The following is a 22,624-nucleotide window of genomic DNA, read 5'->3' on the forward strand; positions in this document are numbered from 1 at the left end:
TAGGTACTTAGGATCCTCCCAATCCCACTCATAAAATACGAGAAAAGTATTTTGAATGAATTTGATCTTTTTCTTTCTTACTTTCTTTCGACAGAGTCTTACTCTGTTGCCCAGGCTGGAGTGCAGTGGCGTGATCTTGGCTTATTGCAACCTCCGCCTTCTAGGTTCAAGCAATTCTCCCTGACTCAACCTCCCGAGTAGCTGAGATTACAGGCATCTGCCACCAAGCCTGGCTAATTTTTGTATGTTTAAAAAATACCATGTTGCCAGTTTGGCCAGGCTGGTCTTGAACTCCTGACCTTAGCTGATCCGCCTGCCTCTGCCTCCCAAAGTGCTGGGATCACAGGTATGAGCCACCGTGTCTGGCCCTTTTCTTCTGGATTTTTATTGTGGTAAAATATATATAACAAAATTCACCATTTTAACCATTTTTAAGGGTATTGTCCACTGGCATTAAGTGTATTCCCATTGTTATGCAACCATCACCAACATTTGCCTCCAAAGCTCTTTCATCTTTCCCAAAGAGACTCTGTAGTCATTAAACAGTAACTCCCCAGCACCTGGTAACCTCTGCGCTCCTTTCTGTCTCTGTGTGTTTGACTATTGTAGGTACCTCTTGTAACTGGAATCCTATAGGATTTGTCCTTTCGGGTCTGGCTTATTTCACCAAGGCATAACGTCTTCAAGGTTCATCCATGTTGTAGCATGTGTGGGCTCTGGGTAGTCACATTGAAGGTAGTTGGACTCTTATCCTGAGAGCACTGGAATCTCTGCAAGTGTTTTCAAGCACGGGGCATGTGTCTGTGTGTGTGTGTGTGTGTGTGTGTGTGTGTGTGTGTGTGTGTGATGGGATTTACGTGTTTTGAGCCAGGCGCGGTGGCTCACACCTGTAATCTCAGCACTTTCGGAGGCTGAAGCGGGCAGATCACCTGAGGTTGGAAGTTTGAGATCAGCCTGACCAACATGGTGAAACCCCATCTCTACTAAAAATACAAAAACAAATTAGCGGGGCATGGCGGTGCATGCCTGTAGTCCCAGCTGCTGGGGAGGCTGAGGCAGGAGACTTGCTTGAACCTGGGAGGGGGAGGTTGTGGTGAGCCGAGATCATACCACTGCACTCCAGCCTGGGTGACAGAGCAAGACTCCATCTCAAAAAAAAAAGGAAAAGGAAAAGTGAATTCGGTGTAGTGAGTCAGAAATGGCAAGGCTGAGGGCAGCTGAGGTCATGCGGGGCATGGGGGCAGTGCCAAGCCCCCAGCCTGCCTCCACCTGTGGTGTGAGCAAGAATCAAGCACTTTATTTGGTACAACGGAACCAGATCTTGAGAATGGGGGGAAAAGTCTTATTGTGCAATCCACATTTTTCTTTGAAGTAACTCTACAAAGAATGCAATGTTGACTTAAGGAAGACTCCCAATGGATGGCTAAGCCTGCTTAAAGATCTGTGTAATCGCTGCTGTGCTTCTGGGCACTGGGCATGAGTAAGAAGCAGCCCCGGGAAAACGAGATGGCTAGCACAGCTTTTCTAAGCAAACAGATATGTGGGAGGAAATGATTTGGGGTTGGGGAGGGCGACTGGCAAGAAGGAAGAGAGGGCTCTGAAATCTCTGTTACAGCTAAAGAAGGAAGTTACTCAATACTTCTCCTGCTTCCTCCTTCCCAGTTTCCAGTAACCTGGTGGAAAAGGAAAAGATTCTTATCACGTCCTAGGTATCAGGACACTAGGAATGGTTTTGCAAAAATGCCTCACACTTTCCTGTTTTTGAGGTCTCCTTTGTATTAGCAAAACCTCCCAAAACCTCCAGGTGTCTCATGTGGCATCTTTCCAGGCCCGTGGGTCTCTACACAGAGTGCTGGAACTTCCAGAACTTGGTTGTGTTTCTCCTCCACTTTTCTTGAGTTATTTAAAATGTCCCGTAGAACCAGGCTGTGATACCGCCTATCGTCATCAGGAGGCACTCTCTGCAATATGGTGCATACTTGATGGAGAATCCTGGAAGTCTGAGGTTCAGGATTCTCAATATGTATTTTGTTGCCCTACTCTGTCCGCTTACAAGTTTCAATTCTGATAATAAGTTTGCTCAGCCTGGGCAACATAGGGAGACCCTGTCTCTACAAAATATTTAAAAATTAGCCAGGCATCACAGCATGCACCTGTGGCCCCAGCTATTCAGGAGGCTAAAGCAAGAGGATCACCTGAGGCTGGGTGGTTGAGGCTGTGGAGAGCTATGATTGTACCACTGCACTCCAGCCTAGGTGACCAAAAAAAAAAAAAAAAATTGCTTAAAAATAGATGCATCAGTATTAGCCAACAACTAACAACTGGAACCCAGATATTCATCAACAGGAGAAGAAATACATTGTGATCTACTCATACAGTGGAATACTAAGCTGCTGTGAAATACTCATATAGTGGAATAGTAAGCTGCTGTGAAAATTAGCATACAATTGCTACATGCAACATCTTATATAAATCTCACTAACAACGCTGAGTGAAAGCAGTCAGTCAGGAAAGCATGTATGAGTGTATACTGCATGTCACCATTTCCATAAAGTTCAAACCCCGGCAAACCAAATCTATGAGGATTGAAACCGTGACAGCATTTACCCCTCAGGTAGGTAGGTAGGCCAAGGGAGCATCTGGGGACCAGTGATACCTGTTTTTAATTTGGAGGCTGGTTATAAGGGTTAGTTTGTGAGCTGTACACATATTCACACTTTGTGTGTATGTTATGCTTTAATAACAAAAAGAAACATCTGGCTGGGCACAGTGGCTCACACCTATAATCCCAGCACTTTGGGAGGCCGAGGCAAGCGGATCACCTGAGGTCAGGAGTTTGAGACCAACCTAGCCAACATGGTGAAACCTCGTCTCTACTAAAAGTACCAAAAAAATTAGCCAGGTGTGGTGATGCGTACCTGTAATCCCAGCTACTTGGGAGGCTGAGACAGGAGAATCTCTTGAAGCCAGGAAGTGGAGCTTGTGGTGAACTGAGATCATGCCACTGCACTCCAGTCCGTGACAGAGTGAGACTCCATCTCAAAAAAATAAAATAATAAAAATAAAAAATAAATTTAAAAATGCATCAGTACAAAAGTTCAATCTGCTAAACAGCAACCCTGCTCTTTTCACAGATTGATGAACAGAGTGAGCTGAAAGCTATTGAGAAAGAGAAGAAGGTGACAGCCCTGCCCCCCAAGGAAGCCTGCAAATGTCAGAAAGAGGATTTGGCCAAAGCGTTTTGTGTAAGAATTGAATTTGCATCTGGTGCTAATCGTGATAAGGTTTTATGTTTAAAAGAAAGCAACACAAATCCCTGAACAGTGCTTTGAAATTCTCTGTTATAACCAATTTTGTCATCAAGGTTGGAAAATATTGTTGATGTTGAACGGTTCAGATTCCACAGGTAGAGTATCAGTACTTGTCAGTACAGCTCATGTTCACTAGGCCCTTACCGGAAGACGGCATCCTTTCAGACACTGTACTCTGGCTCTCTTCGGCCTCACATTTCTTGGCAAAAACATGAAGGGATGAAAGATGAAGTTGAGATGCAGAAAGTGGCCACAGTCCAATGATAGAGGTAGCACAGCCCAGTGTGGAGTCCAGCTGTTTCATATCAAAGCCCAGACTCTTCATCATCCGGTATTCCCACCTGTCGTCTTTTATAATCCGTGGAGTTGCCAGGTACTAAAACCAAATTCTCCCAAGTTTCTCAAGTGAGTTTGAATTCCTGGCCAGTGCAAGACAAGAAACATTTGCATCGCACACAAATGTGTGTGTGTGTGCACATGTGTGTGCATGTGCGTACTCATGACCACTACACTTTGGGAGAGCAGATAAAAAGCCCCCAGTAAAAGGGCACATGCTACAATTTCAGGAAGTTGGAAGCCAATGTTTGATGTGTCTTTTCTTGAGAGTAACTCAAGTCTGTTAAAATTTAAGTCTTGTGTATTAGTATTTGGAGAGGGGGAGGAAGTATTTTTTTTTCTGCCTAGACATTGTCCCTACCTAGAAAATGAGCTAGATTTTCTTTCACTATTCAAAAGAATCTAGAAATCAGTTCTGTTTTCCCCATTTTCTCTACCAGCAAGTACAGTTTACTTGTTATGTGCTTTTTAAAAACAAGGACACTTGTTGTGACCAGAACAACAAAGTTTCCTTCCATTATTACTCATAAATCAGCTGTATTTAATGAATTTGTTTACAGAAAGAACTTGAATGGTGTTGGGCACAATATAATTGTTTTAGCTACTGTTTCTTTTTTAATTTTTGTGGATACATAGTAGGTATATATTTATGGGTTCCAGAGATACAGTATATCTCTGTATGCCTTTGATACAGGCATCCACTGTGTAATAATCACATCAGGGTAAACGGGGTCTCCATCACCTTAAGCATTTATCCTTTGTGTTACAAGTCATCCACTTACAGTCTTTTAGTTATTTTTAAATGTACAATTAAATTATTTTTTACAACAGTCACCTTGTTGTGCCAGTAAATACTAGGTCTTACTTATTCTTTCTAACTATACTTTTTGTACCCATAACCCTCTCTACTTTCTTCCAACTACCCTTACCAGGCCCTGGTAACCATCCTACTATCTCCATGAGTTCAGTTATTTTAATTTTTAGCTCCCACAAATCAGTGAGAACCTGCAAAGTCTGCCTTTCTGCGCCTAGAGGTCACTATGTTATTTCACTCAATATAATGACCTCCAGGTCCATCCATATTGTTGCAAATGACAGGATCTCATTCTTTTTTATGGGTGCATAGTACTCCATTATGTATATGTACCACATTTTCTTTATTCATTCATCTGTTGATGGGCACTTAGGCTCCTTCCAAACCTTGGCTATTGTGAATAGTGCTGCGATAAACATGGGAATATAGATAGCTCTTCAATATTCTGATTTCCTTTCTTTTGATTATGTATCTAGGAGTGGGATTGTGGATCATATAATAGTTGTATTTTTAGTTTTTAGTTTTTCTTTTGTTTTGTTTTGTTAGAGACAGTCTCTCTCTGTTGCCCAGGCTGGACTGCAGTGGTGCGATCTCGGCTCACTGCAAGCTCCACCTCCCGGGTTCACGCCATTCTTGTGCCTCAGCCTCCCGAGTAGCTGGGACTACAGGCGCCCGCCACCATGCCCAGCTAATCTTTTTCTATTTTTAGTCCTGACCTCATGATCCACCTGCCTCTGACTCCCAAAGTGCTGGGATTACAGGCGTGAGCCACCGCGCCCAGCATATTTTTAAGTGTTTTGAGGAACCCTCCAAACTGTTCACTAGAGTTGTACTAATTTATATTCCTACCAACAGTGTACAAGGGTTCCCTTTTCTCCACATCCAGGATTTGTTATTGCCTGACTTTTGGATAAAAGCCATTTTAACTGTGATGAGATGATATCTCATTGTAGTTTTGATTTGCATTTCTCTGATGATCAGTGATGGTGAGCACCTTTTCATGTACCTGTTTGCCATTCCTATGTCTTCTTTTTGTTTTGTTTTGTTTTTTTTTTTGAGACGGAGTCTCGCTCTGTCGCCCAGGCTGGAGTGCAGTGGCCGGATCTCAGCTCACTGCAAGCTCCGCCTCCCGGGTTTATGCCATTCTCCTGCCTCAGCCTCCCGAGTAGCTGGGACTACAGGCGCCCGCCACCTCGCCCGGCTAGTTTTTTGTATTTTTTAGTAGAGACGGGGTTTCATCATGTTAGCCAGGATGATCTCGATCTCCTGACCTCGTGATCCGCCCGTCTCGGCCTCCCAAAGTGCTGGGATTACAGGCTTGAGCCACTGCGCCCGGCCGCCTATGTCTTTTGAGAAATGTCTATCCAGATCTTTGGCCCATTTTGACATCAGATTATTAGGTTTTCTCCTGTAGAGTTGTTTGAGCTCCTTATACATTCTGGTTATTAATCCCGTGTCAGATGGGTAGTTTGCAAATATTTTCTCCTATTCTGTGGGTTGTCTCTTCACTTTGTTGATGATTTCCTTTGCTGTGCAGAAGCTTTTTAACTTGATGTAATTCCATTTATCCATTTTGGCTTTGATTGCCTGTGCTTGTAGGATATTATTCAAGAAATCTTTGCCCAGTTCAATGTCCTGGAGAGTTTCCCCAGTGTTCTCTTGGTAGTTTCACAGTCTGTGATCTTAGATTTAAGTCTTTAATCTTTTTTCTTTTTCTTTTTCTGTTTTTTTGAGATGCAGTCTTACTTTGTTGCCCAGGCTGGAGTGAGGTGGTGCAATCTCAGCTCACTGCAACCTCCGCCTCCTGGGTTCAAGCGATTCTCCTGCCTCAGCCTCCTATAGTAGCTGGAATTTACAGGCATGCACTGCCACACCCAGCTAATTTTTGTATTTTTAGTAGAGATGGGGTTTTGCCATGTTGGCCAGGCTGGTCTGGAACTCCTGACCTCAGGTAATCTGCCCACCTTGTCTTTAATCCATTTTGATTTGATTTTTTGTTGATAATGAGAGAGAGAAGTCAAATTTCACTCTTCTGCATATGGAGATTTCATTTTCCTGATACCATTTATCAAAGAGATTGCCTTTTCCCCAGTGGATGTTCTTGACACCTCTGTCAAAAATGAGTTCACTGTAGATGTATGGATTTATATCTGGGTTTTCTATTCTGTTTCACTGATCTCTGTATCTGTCTTTATGTCAGTACCATGCCATTTTGGTAACTAAAGCTCTGTAACATAATTTAAAGTCAGGTAATACGATTTCTCCAGTGTTCTTTTTCATTAAGATAGTTTTGGCTATTCTGGGTCTTTTGAAGTTCCATATAAATCTTAAAGTTGTTTTTTCTATTTCTGTTGAGAATGTCATTGGTATTTTGATAGGGATTCCATTAAATCTATAGATTGCTTTGGGTAGTGTGGACATTTTAACGATATTGATTTTTCCAACCCATGAACATGGAATATTTTTCCATTTTTCTGTGTCTTCTTTAGTTTCTTGCATCAACGTTTTATAGTTTTCATTGTAGAGATTTTTACTTCTTTAAGTTAATTCCTAGATATTTAATTTGTAGCTATCATAAATGGGATTCCTTAATTGATTTCTTTTTCAGATTGCTTTCTCATAGCGTATAGCAATGCTACTGATCTTTGTAATTTGAGTTTGTATCCTCCAATTTTCCTGATTTTGTTTATGAGTTCTAATAACTGTAGGTGGAGTCTTTAGGTTTTTTCAAATATAAGATCATATCATCTGCAAACAAGAATAATTTGATTTCTTCCTTTCCAATTTGGATGCCCTTTATTTGTTACTCTTGTCTGATTGCTCTAGCTAGAACTTACAGTACTCTGTTGAATAACGGTGGTAAAAGTGGGCATCCTACGGGAAAAGCTTTCAGTTCTTCCTCATCCAAAATGACACTAGCCCTGGGTCTGTTACATATGTTTTTTATTATGTTGAGATATGTTCCTTCTATACCCAGTTTTTTTTAGGGTTTTTATCACGAAAGGATGTTGAATTTTGTCAAATGTTTTTTCAGTACTAATTGAAATAATCATAAGGTTTTTGTCTTTCATTCTGTTGATAAGATGTGTCACATTAATTGATTCATGCATGTTGAACCATCCTTGAACCCTTGGGATAAATCCCACTTGGTCATGATGAATTTTCATTTTAATGTGTTATTGCATTTAATTTGCTGGTATCTTGCTGAAGATTTTTGCATCAATAGTCATCAGTGATATTGGCCAGTAGTTTTCTTTTTTAAATGTGTCTTTGTCTGGTTTTGGTATCCGGGTAATACTGGCCTCGTAGAATGAAAGTATTTCCTACTCATCTGTTGTTCGGAATAATTTGAGTAGGATTGGTATCGCTTCCTTGAATGTTTGGTAGAATTCAGCAGTGAAGCCATTGGGTCCTGGGCTTTTCCTAACTGGAAGCCTTTTTATTATGGCTTCGACTGTATTTCTTGCTATTGGCCTATTCAGGTTTTGGATTTCTTCATGGTTCAATCTGGGTAGGGTCTGTGTGTGTAGGAATGTATCCATTTCTTCTATATTTTCCAATTTATTGACATATAGTTGCTCATGGAAGCCACTACTGGCCCTTTGACTTTCTGTGATATAATTTGTAAAGCCTCCTTTTTCATTTCTGTTTGTATTTATTTGGTTCTTCTCTCTTTTTTTCTTAGCCTGGCTAAAGGTTTGTCAGTTTTGTTTATCATTTCAAAAAATATTCTTGTTTCTTAAGACAGATCTATTTTTTAAAATGTCTATTGATTCAAATATCTGATAAAATTTCCCATCTTAACCATGGTTTTGTTTTTTCTGGAGACATGGTCTCACTCTGTTGCCCAGGCTCGAGTCCAGTGCTGCAATCAAGGCCCAGTGAAGTCTACACCTCCTGGGCTTAATCCTCCTGCCTCAGCCTCCTGAGTAGCTGAGACTACAGGAGTCTGCCACCACAATGGGCTGTTTTTTTATTTTTTGTAGAGCCCAGATCATGCTATATTGCCCAGACTAGCCTTGAACTCCTGGGTTCAGCGATCTCCCCACCTCAGCCTCCTAAAGTGTGAGTCACTGTGCCCGGCCTTAATCATTGTGAAGTGTACATTGTAGTTGCATTAAGTACATTCACACTGTTGCACAACCATCGTCATTCTCTATCTCCAGAATTCTTTTTTTTTACATTTATCAGTTTATTATAGTTTTTTGTTTTGCCTTGTTTTGTTTTGTTTGAGATGGAGTTTCATTCTTGTTGCCCAGCCTGGAGTGCAATGGCGCAATCTCAACTTACTGCAACCTCTGCCTCCCAGGTTCATGCGATTCTCCTGCTTCAGCCTTCTGAGTGGCTGGGATTACAGGCACACACCACCACACCTGGCTAATTTTGTATTTTTAGTAGAGACAGGGTTTCTCCCTGTTGGTCAGGCTGGTCTCAAACTCCTGACCTCAGGTGATCTGCCTGCCTTGGCCTCCCAAAGCGCTGGGATTACAGGCGTAAGCCACCAAGCCCTACTAGTTTATTATAAAGGCAAAGGATACAGATGAAGAGACGTATAGGGCAGGTAATCGGGGAAGGGTCGCAGAGCTTCCATGCCCAGTGCTGCTGTGAACATAGCTGTTCAAACATCTCCCTGGGTGCCACTCTCCAGGAACATCCCCATGTTTAGCTATGTGAAAACTCACTGAATCCTATCTTTGGGTTTTTAGGGAAACTTCATGACATCATTTCTTCCCCCAGATTATAGGGTAGCACCCTCTCATGGGAGGGTCTTAAGACCCACAGTCAGTAAGGCGGGAGTACATTAGCATCTCCAGTATTCTTTTCATCTTGTAAAACAGTCTGTCTCCATTAAACACTCACTCCCCATTCCCTCTCCCTCCAGCCTCTGGCATCCACCATTCTGCTTTCTGTCTCTATGAATTTGACTAGTCTATGTAATTCATATGTGGAATCAACAGAATTTGTCTTTTTGTGACTGGCTTATTTCACTTAACATCATCCTCAAGGTTCAACTTAAAGGTATATCCATGTTGTAGCACGTGTCAGCGTTTTCTTTCGTTCTGAGGCTAAATAACATTTCAGTGTGTGTACACCACGCTTCGTGCATTCATTCATCCCTCGACAGATTGGTGGGTTGTTTCACCCTTTTTGCTTTTGTGAACAGTGCTATGGACGTGGTTGTACAAACGTCCTTGGAGACCCACTAGCAGTTCCTTTGGGTATATACCCCGAAGTGGAATTGCTGGAGCTGGTAACTCCCTTTTTAATTTTTTGAGGAACAACTACACAGTTTCCATAACAGCTGTGCCATTTTACATCCCCAAGACCTATTTTTTTAAAAGAAGAAAATATGTGTTTCTGCATTGCTGGAAGTCCACACTGCAGTTCCATGTGTTGAAATTTAAGACCAGAGTCATAGTCATCTTTTCTGCTGTAATTATAGTGGTCACTGGCCTTTTCCTCCTCTCTCTGCCCCATCTGCGTGGGGTCTTTGAACAAGTCCCAGCACCTTGGTGGACAAGCCCATGTCCCTGGCCCATCATGGAAGCCACTGCCTTCCAGAGTGGGAGTCTGTACCTTGTTGCCTCATTCCTTTCTGGGCCCATCAGTGAGCTTGTGCCTAACCTCTCCTTCCAGGTGGACTTAAACACTGGGCTGTCAGAGTTCTCGGTGACGCAGCGCCGGCTGGCCCATGGCTGGAATGAGTTTGTTGCTGACAACAGTGAACCTGTGTGGAAGAAATACCTGGATCAGGTAGGACCAGAGGTGTCATTCTTTGCATTAACAAGCATAAGCCAGGGAGGGTGGGGCAGCCATTCCATCTTTCAGTGTTGATGGAAAGCATCCTTGGACAGCTCCTGCCCCTTTCGCACTGCCCCAGCCAGCCTGAGCATCAACCATGAGCAAATCACTAACTCCCCAGGCAGCCGCGTTCAGGAAAAACAGTGATCACATTCGTAGATAGTTGAGCAGGCCCCGGGCCCCACGCTAAGTGAGTAAGTGAATAAGTAAGCATGCACTTACTAATCCTCCTCCTAATCCGGGCTTTGCACTTGAGGAAGGAGAAGTACAGAGGTTGAAAGATTTCCCCAGAGTTGCCGGGTTTAGCAAATAACAATACAGGATGCCCTACAAATTTCAATTTCAGGCTGGGCGTGGTGGCTCACGCCTGTCATCCAAGCACTTTGGAAGGCTGAGGCGGGTGGATCACTTGAGACCAGGAGTTCAAGACCAGCCCGGCCAACATGGTGAAACCCCGTCTCTTCTAAAAATATAAAAATTAGCCGGATGTGGTAGTGCCATGCCTGTAATCCCAGCTACTCAGGAGGCTGAGGTGGGAGGATTGTTGGAACCCGGGAAGTGGAGGCTGCAGTGAACTGAGATTGTGCCACTGCGCTCCAGTCTGGACAACAGAGTGAGACCCTGTCTCAAACAACAATAGCAACAACAACAACAACAGTGAATTTCAGATAGACAAACAAGCAACTTCTAGTATAAGTGTGTCCCAAATATTACAGTGGACATGCTTATACTAAAAAAGTTCCTTGTTTATCTGAAATTCAGATTTAACTGGGTGTCCTATAGAATCTGTAACCTGAGCCCAAAGTCACCGAGCAGTGAGGAGCAGTGCAGAGAAGTGCAGCCAGGGAGCTGCATCCAGGGCCAAGCCTTCCCTTGCTAGCTGCTGCCATCCGTGCTGGTGCGGTGCTGAACGAAAGGCACACAGTCAAATGCCTGGAAGCCACTAAGAAGAGGAAAGAGAAAACTGCAACTGACATGGCTCCAAGTTTCAGGCTAGAAGTCGGCAGCCCCCGCCACCTTTGCAGGACCAGTTTAGAAAGGACTAGTTAACAGGCAGAATTTTCCAGGTGCCTGAGGGCATTTAGATGGCCTTAAATCCCCTTTTCCAGCCTTTTGCATGCTCTTGGCCCCATCCCTGACACCCCCTTCTTCATTCTCTGCCCCCTGGGCTGCCCCTGGCTTCAGCTGCTTTCCTATTGGCTCTGTGTTTACAGCTTCCTCCATTGGTCGATTCCAGAACCAATCACAGTCCTCCGTGCAGCATCCTCTGTCTTCACTCTCCTTGAGGTCCCCGCCCTGATCGTGACTCAGTTCTCAGTGTTCTGGGAATGTTATTCATCGATGCGTTTTGGCACCAAAATAGGCTTCTGGGTATGCAGGTCGTTCTGGCTAGCCCAGAAGCTTCCTAAAACTGCCGGGCTGAGAAGAGGCAGGGGAGGCTCCCGGAAGCTGGGGTTCAGAGAAGGAGGCTGAGTGTGGGCTGTGAGGGAGGAGCTCCCCTCTGCAGCTGGAGGCCTCTTTGCTCTGCCCTGGCACCCCTTCCACTAGGACCCACTCCCCCACTTCCCCTGGTTGTCCTCCTTCCACTCTGCCCTGTCGAAACCCACCGTGAACATCTTCCTTCACACCAAGGATCCTCTTCCAGCCTCCACCCAGGGTGTTCCCCAGAATGAAATCTCTTAAATTTCTTGAGAGCAGAGGACCTGCTCATTCATCTTATAGCTTGTCGGTTCAGCATTGCATCTGTGGGAATCCTGCAGGACTGGACGGGAGCTCCTGACGGGCTGGGTTTTCCTGCCGTTGAGTATACAGGTCCTTTCTGCACTCCCTTATTAATTCCTTACATGTGTTGAGTTCCTGCTGCGTGCCAAATGTCGTGATTCTCCTGTCTTTCTCCCAGTGACAGGGAACTCATTACCTCACAAGGCAGCCCTGTTCCTCTGTCTCAGGAGTCTCACCATTAGGAATTCTACCTTAACACGACCTAAGGCTCTGGATGGGATGGCAGGGAGGCACTAGGCTGGTGCTCTGAGGAGGTGGCGTCTGGGCAGAGACCTGAGTGAAATGAGAAGAGAAGCCGTGTGAGGATGTGGATGGAGGGCGTCGCGGGAGGGCAGGGTGCCCAGGTCCTGAAGCGCCAGGAGCTTGGCAGCCTGAGAATTAAGGTGCCCAGACCTGGTGCATTATTATTACTTTTTTTTCTGAGATAGGGTTTCTTTGCTGTCCAAGCAGGAGTGCAGTGGCACACCACGGTTCACTGCAGCCTCAATTTCCCAGGCCCAAGTGATCCTCCTGCCTTAGCCTTCTGATTGGCTGGGACCACAGGTGCACATCACCATGCCTAGCTAACTTTTTCATTTTTTTTTTTTTGTAAAGATGGGGTTTTGCTGTGTTTCCCAGGCTGGATTGAAACTCCTGGGCTCAAGCAATCCTCCCATTTCAGCCTCCCAAAGAGCTGGGATTACAGTGTGAGCCCCTGTGCCCAGCCCTTGTTGCTGGTTGAACTCTCTTCCTCATCCTGATCTGTGGTCTGCTTTCTGAATCTGGTTTGATGTGTTTGCATTTCTTTTCAATCCTCTGGAACATGAGCTACCATGAGATGTCTCTGCAATGAAAGGGCAGATATATAAAATAAAGTAAAAATACTATCAGGAAGTTTTGGGAACAGCTGTTTTAAAGAGGGACATCATTGGAGTCCCTAGAGGCTGTGACAGGAGCAGGTTGGCACCAAGTTTGGTGACTGGGATGTGCAGCATTTGGGGAGCTGGTGTGGTGAGAGAGAACCCTTGGCTGTTCTGAGCCAGGACTGGCATCTTGCTGAAGGTCTGGCCTGGAGCGTCATGGAGATGTGGAGAGGCAAAGCCAAGAACTCAAAGGCAGGGCCGAGGCCGGTGTCTTCAGGGCGTCAGTGTCAGGACGACTCCGGGAGGGTCAATGGGGTGGAGTTCCAGGCAGAGGAGGACCACTTCATGGGGGTGGTCTCCCCAGCCCTCAGTCACCATGGTGTGGACCTGGAAGCCTGGCCTTGAACTGACTTCCCTGTCACACAAGCATCTGCACAGTAAGAAACGCATTCTGGTCCCTGAGACTAAAGAACGTGCCCCACCTTGTTATTTCCTCTTCAGTTTAAGAACCCCCTGATCCTGCTGCTGCTGGGCTCTGCCCTGGTGAGTGTCCTCACCAAGGAGTATGAGGACGCCATCAGCATCGCCACGGTGAGTTCCCTGACGGCGCACGCCTCCCGGGCGGACAGCCACAGGTCTGCTAAGTCTCTGCTTCTTACTATACACAAAGAAAAAAAAGAGTTTGCTGCAGGCGTGGGGAAAAGGAACATACAGAAGAAACAAAGGAAAGCAAATCCACATCCTTCTTTACCCTAATATCAAGTTGCCCTGGTTTATTCAGCCGCTGCTTGCTTGGAGGACACACAGGTGCTTCTGGGTCTTTGCTAGAGCAGTGTTGCAGGGAATTCCTTTCCCGTGACCCTGGGATGGGGGGAATAGAGCCTGGGCTGTGCCTATTTGCCTTCCGAAGAACACCACCCTTGATCCATTACCCAGAGATAACCACTGAGCACTCAATTTTTTTTATTTAGATGGAATTCGCATAATAAAATATTGACTATTTCACAGTGAACAATTCAGTGGAATTGAGTACCTTCATGACATGTTGCAACCACCGCCTCTGCCTAGTTCCAAAACATTTTCATCACCCCAGAAGGAAACCTTGTGCTCACCAGACAGTCACTTCCTGTCCCCCTCCTGCCAGCCCTTGGCAACCACCCATCTGTTTCTATCTCTGTGGGTTGACCTGTTCTGGATATGTCACAGAAATGGATTCAGACGGATGAGTTCATGTCCTTTGCAGGGACATGGATGAAGCTGGAAACCATCATTCTAAGCAAACTATCACAAGGACAGAAAACCAAACACTGCATGACCCACTCATAGGTGGGAGTTGAACAATGAGAACACAGGGACACAGGGCGTGGAACATCACCCACCAGGGCCTTTCATAGGATGGGGGCCCTGGGGGAGGGACAGCATTAGGAGAAATATCTAATGTAAATGACGAGTTGATGGGTGCAGCAAACCAACATGGCACATGTATACCTGTGTAACCTGCACGTTCTGCACATGTATCCTAGAACTTTAATAAGAAAAAAATTGATTCAGACATGACCTTTTGTGTCTGGCTTCTCCTGAGCACATTTTTTTTTCTTTTTTGTTTTTTGAGACATAGTCTTGCTCTGTCACCCAGGCTGGACAGCAGTGGCGTGATCTCAGCTCGCTACAACCTCTATTTCCCGGGTTCAAGCAATTCTCCTGCCTCAGCCTGCTGAGTAGCTGGGATTACAGGTGCCCACCACCACGCCTGGCTAATTTTTATACTTTTAGTAGAGATGGGGCTTCCCTGTGTTGGCCAGGCTGGTCTCGAACTCTTGCCCTCAAGTGATCTGCCTGTCTTGGCCTCCCAAATAGTTGGGATTATAGGCGTGAGCCATCGTGCCCAGCATGAGCACCTTTTGATGGCTGTCATTCCCCACTTCTTTCTGTTTGTTCCAGCTGGTCTTTTAAGATACAAACACTCATTCCACATGATGGAATTTGTTACTTCCAATTAAAAAGCTGGGGTAGGCTGGGCGCGGTGGCTCATGCCTGTAATCCCAGCACTTTGGGAGGCCAAGGAGGGGCAGATCACAAGGTCAGGAGATCAAGACCATCCTGGCCAACATGGTGAAACCGCATCTCCACTAAAAATACAAAACAATCGGCTGGGCATGGTGGCGTGTGCCTGTGGTCCCAGCTACTTGGGAGGCCGAGGCAGGAGAATTGCTTGAAACCGGAAGGCAAAGGTTGCAGTGAGCTGAGATCGCACTCCAGCCTGGTGACAGAGAGAGACTCCATCTCAAAAAAAAAAAAAAAAAAAAAATGCTGGAGTAAGATCCACATCTGCTATGGTGAAGGGTGTTTGCAGCATGTTCAGTGAAAATGGCAGTTTATAAAAGAATATGTCCATATTATATGATGCGGTGCCTTAAGTGTGTCTACGTAGAAAAATCTAGATGGGTATTCCAAAATGTGCACTTCTGGGTAGTAGAAGAAAATGTCAATTTTTTCCTCCTCTTTTGGCTAGTATATTTTCTAAATTTCTGCACTGTGCACTTATTTTGCAAGAAGAAAGGAAATCAATCATTAAAGACAAGCCCCTAGCCTGCCACGCCCCATCCCCCCTCCCGCCGAGCCTCTGGCACTGACACCCTCCTCTGTTTGCTGTCTAGGCAGTGCTTATCGTGGTCACTGTGGCCTTCATCCAGGTGAGTATTTCCCGAGGTCCCAGTCGGGGTAACCCGGGCGGGACAGGAACTTCATGGAGTCCCCACCTTTGAACAGCACATCTGATGTGCTTCCTGCCAGGAGTACAGGTCGGAGAAATCTCTGGAAGAGCTGACCAAGCTGGTTCCTCCAGAATGTAACTGGTAAGTCAGGGCCTCCCTGGGACCTTTTGGTTCACTGGAGGAGCCAGTGAGCTGGAGAGTTTGGCAAATGTTTGGTGAAAGTTGTATCCTTGGTAGTGTCGGACAAGAGAACCACATCTCACCGGGAGTTCTAAGGCCTGGTGTCCGCCTGCTAACAGGTTGCTGTGTGTCCTTGAGCATGTCACTCAACCTCTCTGGGCCTCAACTCAATCATCAGTGTCTAAATCAGGGTGCCTAGCATGAGGGCCACAGGTGGCAGGAGTGACTCTGGGAGGAGGGTAGCCCACAAAGCCTGTGAAATAGTGTGCAGAACTGTGTATTTTTTCTAGGGAGAGGGTTTGGAGGTTTATTTGAATTCTCAGTGAATGGACTCAGGAGAGTAAGATCCAGGTCTTTAACAAGAGGAGCCAACAGAAAGAACATTGGCTGCAGTATAGGGTACAGAGAGAGTAAACTTGAGTAACTGCTCAGCAGCCGCAACAGGCTCTTTCCTGCCCAGACCTTTCCTTGGTGCTGTTGGTTATTGCACAGCTCTTACCAGAGATGTTTAACAAGGAAAGAGAAAAGATTAAAACATCTGCCAGTACCCCATGGCCATTTCTGCTTAGCGTAGCCCTGTGCGATCCAACTTGCAGGAAATGTTCTACTAATACCATCTGCCCTGTCTGATATGGCATTTGACAATTTTTTTTTTTTTTTTTTTTGAGACGGAGTCTCGCTCTGTCACCCAGGCTGGAGTGCAGTGGCACGATCTCAGTTCACTGCAACTCCGCCTCCTGAGTTCAAGCAATTCTCCTGCTTCAGCCTCCCAGATAGCTGGGATTACAGGCGTGCAGCACTATGCCTGGCTAATTTTTATATATTTATAGAGACTGTTTTCTCCATGTTGGCTAGGCTAGTCTCCACCTCCTGACCTCAGGTGATCTGCCTGCCTCAGCCTCCTAAAGTGCTGGGATTACAGGTGTGAGCCACCGTGCCTGGCCGACAATCTAAATTCTTCATGTTATTTAATTGTAATATGTATTGAAATATGCATATGGACCTAGTGGCTACTGTATTGGGCAGCTCAGCTTAGAACATCTGTGGGGGCCTTTCTAGGAACAGCTGCCATTGGCGGAGGAAGCTGACAGGCCCAGGAGGGAAAATGGCTTTTTCCTTTTTCTTTTCTTTTCTTTCTTTCTTTCTTTTGTTGTTGTTGAGACAGGGTCTGGCTCTGTTGCCCAGGCTAGAGTGCAGTGGCAAGATCTCGGCTCACTGCAACCTCCGCCTCCTGAGTTCAAGCAATTCTCCTGCTTCAGCCTCCCAGATAGCTGGGATTACAGGCGCCCAGCACTATGCCTGGCTAATTTTTATATATTTAGTAGACATGGGGTTTTGCCATGTTGGCTAGGCTAGTCTCCACCTCCTGACCTCAGGTGATCTGCCTGCCTCAGCCTCCTAAAGTGCTGGGATTACAGGTGTGAGCCACCATGCCTGGCCGACAATCTAAATTCTTCATGTTATTTAATTGTAATATGTATTGAAATATGCATATGGACCTAGTGGCTACTGTATTGGGCAGCTCAGCTTAGAACATCTGTGGGGGCCTTTCTAGGAACAGCTGCCATTGGCGGAGGAAGCTGACAGGCCCAGGAGGGAAAATGGCTTTTTCCTTTTTCTTTTCTTTTCTTTCTTTCTTTCTTTTGTTGTTGTTGAGACAGGGTCTGGCTCTGTTGCCCAGGCTAGAGTGCAGTGGCAAGATCTCGGCTCACTGCAACCTGTGCCTGCCTCCTGGGCTCAAGTGATCCTCTTGCCTTAGTTTCCCAAGTAGCTGGGAATACAGGTGCATGTCACCACACCCGACTACTTTCTTGTATCAGTTGCTACAAAAGTTATTGCATTTTTTGCATTTTTATCTTTTAAACCTGATTTTGTGTGTGTGTGTGTGTGTGTGTGTGTGTGTGTGTGTGTGTATAGATGGGGTTTCACTATGTTGCTCAGGCTGGGAAAACAGCTCATTCTAAGCTTAACTTTTAGCATAGCAGTGGTCCATAAGCTCGTTCTCCTTGTAGAAAAATGAAATTATTTCAAAAAAGGCCGAAGTCTTCTCCCCGCTCCTGCTAACATTGGTTGAGGTCGTTTCAGGCTGATACGTCTTTCCCGAACAATCCTGGCTACTCAAAGTGATAGAAAGTATCCTGTGATCAGCTAGGTACAGTGGCTCATGCCTGTAATCCCAGCACTTTGGGAGGCCAAGGTAGGCAGCTCACCTGAGGTCAGGAGTTCAAGACCAGCCTGGCCAACATGGTGAAACCCTGTCTCTACTAAAAATTAAAAAAAAAAAAAAAAAAAAAAAAAATTAGCTGGGCATGCCTGTAATCCCAGCTACTTGGGAGACTGAGGCAGGAGAATTGCCTGAACCCAGAGGTGGAGGTTGCCATGAGCCAAGATCACCCTGCTGTGCTCCAGCCTATGTGATAAGAGCGAAACTCTGTCTCAGAAAAAAAAAAAAAAAAAGTAAAAGTATCTCATGATCTGTGGTGCCTGGAAACTACTCAGTCCACCCTCTGAGTCTCCAAGACCCGTTTCCAACATTTGGCAAACATATGGCAAGTCCGTATTTTCTGAAGGATAATTATCAGGGAGAGCTTTAGTATATATCCCAGGCAGGCACATGTTGTGCAACTGAGCCATGGGGCTGCGGGAGAAAGCCCTAGTGAGATAAGGTCCCGCGTCTCAGAGAGTCAGCATTCAAGGTGGGTGTGTGTATAATACAAGGCGGATAGTGATGAAGGACCAAATAGGGATGAGAAGAGGAGGATACAGAATTGACTCACATCAGAGAGGGCGAGTCCATTGTAGAAGGGCCACAGGAGCAGTGGAAACATCTGGCTCGCTGGTCAGATGAACAGTGCTGTCAGAAATCCAGACATGTGACATCATTAACTGAGCAAGTGGAAGCATAAATGATTTATGTGATTTGATGAACCGATCTTAAGCTTAAATATCAAGTCTTGGCCTTTCAGGTGAATAGCGTGCATTATTAATGTTTCCCAGGAGGTCACTTCTGAAAGACGGTTTTATTTACAAAAACAGCGGTGTCAGGCAGCCCGGTAGAGTTGAAAGAGTGCTGAGGAGGTGAAGTCCGCCCTCTGAGTCACTGAGACCCATTTCCAAGTCAGGGGAAACCCTGCCGTGCGGGACCCCCTCCCTGTGTTACTCCATCCGTGATGCAGGCATCAAATATTTATTGAGTACCTACTGTATGCCTGGGGAAAGGGCACTGAGGTTGTATAAGTGGAAGAAAGGGAGAGGCCTTGGCCTATGGGGAGCTCGCATTTCTACCAAGGGAGTACATAATCAGCCAATGAAGAAACAAGACGATTTTGGAATTGTCCGGGTACACAAAAGCCAAAAAATGCCCAAGGCCACCAAAACAAATAAATCCCACTGAGATGTAATAGTGACTGGTGGAAGGGGAGGACAACCCTAAACAGCTGTCGATCAGGCTGACATTTAGAGAGGAGGTGACATTTAAGCTGAGGCCTGAGGAAGAGGAGCCAGCCATGGGAGGAGCTGAGGGAGCAGCAGGTATATCTCTGGCAGGTGCTCTTGGCTACAAGGAACAGAAAGTCCAAGTGCACAAACCCCAAGAAAATATATTGTCTCATAGCCAGGGATCTGAAGTGGGAGCTGTGGGGTTACTTAATTCAGCAGAGCACCCAGGGCCTGGCCCTTTCACCTCCTTACCCTGCCACCTCGAGCTCATAGGGGTTGGATTGGTTCTTGGCTGGCTCTCCTCATGGTCCCAAGGCGGCTGCCACAGCTCCAGGCATCACAGCCAAACACGCAAAGGCCCTATAGAAGAAGGTGGGTGTGTATGTGTGCACGCACATGCACATACAGTAAGGAAATCTTTTCCCACAAGCCCCCAGCAAACATCCAGTCAAGTCTCACAGGCCAGTATCACATGATGTGCTGATGCCTAAGCCAATCAAGAGCAGGGGTCTTAGCCAGGCATGACCCACTCCCCGGGGCACATGGCTGTGGGGAGAGGGTGGATACCTGAACAAGATCACATTCCATTAACAAGGAAGAGGGGAATTTCTGCTCCTACGTTTGAGGTCTGCATAAGCCCCTGAGACTAGAAGGAGCTGCGTGTTTAAGGGGGCTGGGTGGAATGAGATGGGAGCTGCAGGAGGCTGGCCTGCCCTGGAGTAGGTCTTTGGGTTTGGTACCAAGGTCATGGGAAAGCCATCGGAGGGTTTGGAGCAGGAGGGAGCTGGGATCTGGTTTGGGGTCCTAAGAGCGCTCCAGCTGCCATATGCAGGAGGGGTTGAAGGGGCCAGGTGGGAGGTCAGAGTCAGCTGGGATGGGCCAGGGGCGGTAGTGTGGGGGATTCCAGTCGGAGCCTGCACAGAAGCACATCCATAGTCTGAGGGTAGCTGGTCACAGCCCTGCGGGGATGGAGGTCCTGGGCTTCCTCCCAGCTGTGACAAGGCTCTGCCATCCCTGACTTCCGGAGATGGACCCTGCACCCTGAGTGTTGTGTGCTCTGAGGACAAAACTCTGCCGGCTGCATTCGGAGGTTTCAGAACCGCTGACCTTGACCCCAGGAGCCTCCCTGCGGCATGTGGCCCACCTGGTTTCCAGGCAGGGTAAATAGCAATGGCCTCGTCTTTCAGATGTGGCCCAGGGATGCCCAGAAACCACATCCTCTCCCTAAAGTCTTACAGGATATGTTAATTTCAAAATAGTAACACCCTAAAGGCACAGGGTTGCTGTGTATTAAAAGAGAAAAGTGTGTTTCTTTTCTCCTTGTTCAAATGCATCAAAGTGCATAAAAACGAATGTCGGCATGGATGCTCTTGCTTTTTACCACGTCAAATGCAGCCTAAGAGAAGGAAAACTCCAGCACCTGCTTGCTCGAGAACTGGTTCCTGGAGATGTCGTATCTCTCTCGATCGGAGACCGGATCCCTGCAGACATCCGACTCACTGAGGTGAGTGGTCCCAAACCCTTGTCAATGGGGTATTTGATGTGGCTGGTCAAGGAGCAGACACTTAGCTTATTGTGGGTATGTACAGTCTCTGTCATACACAGGTGCTCAGACATACATGCACACGCACATGCATGCACACAAGACCGGAAGGAAGTTAGCAGACAAGCGTATTCTACGCATAGAGCCCCTCAAACCATATTTCATAAATTGTCATTCTCACTTTAAGCCTAACAAATTTTGGCTATATGGTTTTCCAGTTTAAAGCAGGCTGCAATAACAAATTAAACTAAAGTGGGCTTCAGGAATGATGCGAGAGTTGCCTCTCAAAACAGACACACAAATATTAGCAAGACGTGATATTAGAGGCAGGTGGATCACCTAAGGTCAGGAGTTCAAGACCAGCCTGGCCAACATGGTGAAACCCCATCTCTACTAAAAATACAATAATTAGCTGGGTGTGGTGGCATGTGCCCATAATTCCAGCTACCCAGGAGGCTGAGGCAGGAGAATCACTTGAACCCAGGAGGCAGAGGTTGCAGTGAGCCGAGACTATGCCACTGCACTCTACCCTGGGCAACAGAGCGAGAAGCACATGCTTTTAGGGTAGTGAGGTTTGGGGACATTGGCTGTGGGGCAAGCTTTGTGGGTCTCTGGGTGCCACAGCTTCACAGAGCCAGGCCTGAGGCACTCTGCTGAGGTTCTCTGGGGTTCCCAGGAGGTTACATCAGGTTCGACATGATTTGTTGATGGGAGTAATCTATTTCAAGAATCCTTCCAAGAATGTGTAAGGACTGTTCAAAGCTTTGCATGATGAAGGATTAGACACAGATTATCTGCCTGATGTATTTACTGATGGGATGCATTCTCAGGAACTGTAGGATCAAGGACCCGCTGTTCAATGGGCAGCATAAGGGAAGGGGATGGAGGGGAGCACAAAGGGTTGGGAGCTGCCCCCTGGAACCTGTGTTTACAACATTCCTAGCCTGTCTGTGAAATAGGAGGCAGGGGCCAGGGCTTATGTGTGGCCACTTGGACACTGAGCCTCTCTGCCGTGACCTTCAGATTTCCAGGCAGGGCAGGGATAAAGGTAGGAGATGTTCAGGTACCAAAGTGAAGGAGGGTACACCCTCAGGCTCAGGGCGGTGCCCTCTGCAGCACCAGAAATAGATCGGCTGTGGCCCGGCCTCTCCCCATGTTCAGCTCCAGCAGTCAGCATCTGACCCCAAGTCTGGGGTGCCTGGATCCAGTCAGAGGAACTGCTGTCTGTGGCCAATCACCACCTGCAAAGAGGACTGGGGAGGCCGGTCTCAGGTTGTCCACGTTTTCCTTCTCCTGAGAGAGGGGGGTCCTAGCAGGGGATGCTCCAGATGCCAGGGAGCCCGTGAGAAGGACATGAGTCCACCACAGGTGCAGAGGCAGAGAGAGGCTGTATGAGAGGTGGCCATTGACCTGGGGCTGAACATTAGCCTGGGCTTGAGCCCCGGGGCCATCATTCAAAGCCTTGCAACCTCGAGCAAGTTAGTGAACCTCTCTGTGCCTCAGTTTTCTCATCTGCAAAATAGGGGGTGATGATGCCTATAGGGTCCTTGTGAGGACTTGTGAAAAACTTCAGAGATGCCAAGTGCTCAGAACGGTGCCTGGCGCGGTGAGTGAGAGGCAAGCGTGGGGGCTGCCATTACCACAGTGTGTGTTGGGAGTCAGAGAACCCGGAGTCCTGGAGCTCCTACAGTGTGACTTGGGGAAGGAATTCACCTCTCTGAGCTTTGATCTCCTCACCCCTAAAAGGGGCTGATGTTGGTTTGCAGTTCACAGGGTTATTGTGAAGATGAAACAAGCTATGACCTGTGCTATGCTTAGCACGTGCCTTTCGTGGGGTAAACGGTCACCAGTTACTGGTGATT

At 46.5% G+C, this 22,624-nt stretch overlaps 1 protein-coding gene across 3 annotated transcripts in view; it reads left to right on the top strand.

Annotated features, from left to right (window-relative positions):
* Positions 1 to 22,624, top strand: part of ATP2C2 (ATPase, Ca++ transporting, type 2C, member 2) — a 95,163-nt gene that overhangs the window by 27,686 nt on the left and 44,853 nt on the right. For 2 of the 3 annotated variants that reach the window (XM_011942201.1, XM_011942202.1), the window contains exons 2-7: positions 3,135 to 3,245; positions 10,099 to 10,215; positions 13,389 to 13,478; positions 15,545 to 15,580; positions 15,681 to 15,742; positions 20,615 to 20,723. In XM_011942201.1, the coding sequence (XP_011797591.1) occupies positions 3,135 to 3,245; positions 10,099 to 10,215; positions 13,389 to 13,478; positions 15,545 to 15,580; positions 15,681 to 15,742; positions 20,615 to 20,723 (525 nt within the window). Of the gene's footprint in view, positions 1 to 3,134; positions 3,246 to 10,098; positions 10,216 to 11,572; positions 11,635 to 13,388; positions 13,479 to 15,544; positions 15,581 to 15,680; positions 15,743 to 20,614; positions 20,724 to 22,624 lie in introns of those variants that run through there. The other variant, XM_011942203.1, reaches the window with a different exon arrangement.

The sequence above is a fragment of the Colobus angolensis genome, unplaced genomic scaffold, assembly GCF_000951035.1.
Source record: "Colobus angolensis palliatus isolate OR3802 unplaced genomic scaffold, Cang.pa_1.0 Scaffold207, whole genome shotgun sequence".
NCBI classification, from domain to species: domain Eukaryota; kingdom Metazoa; phylum Chordata; class Mammalia; order Primates; family Cercopithecidae; genus Colobus; species Colobus angolensis.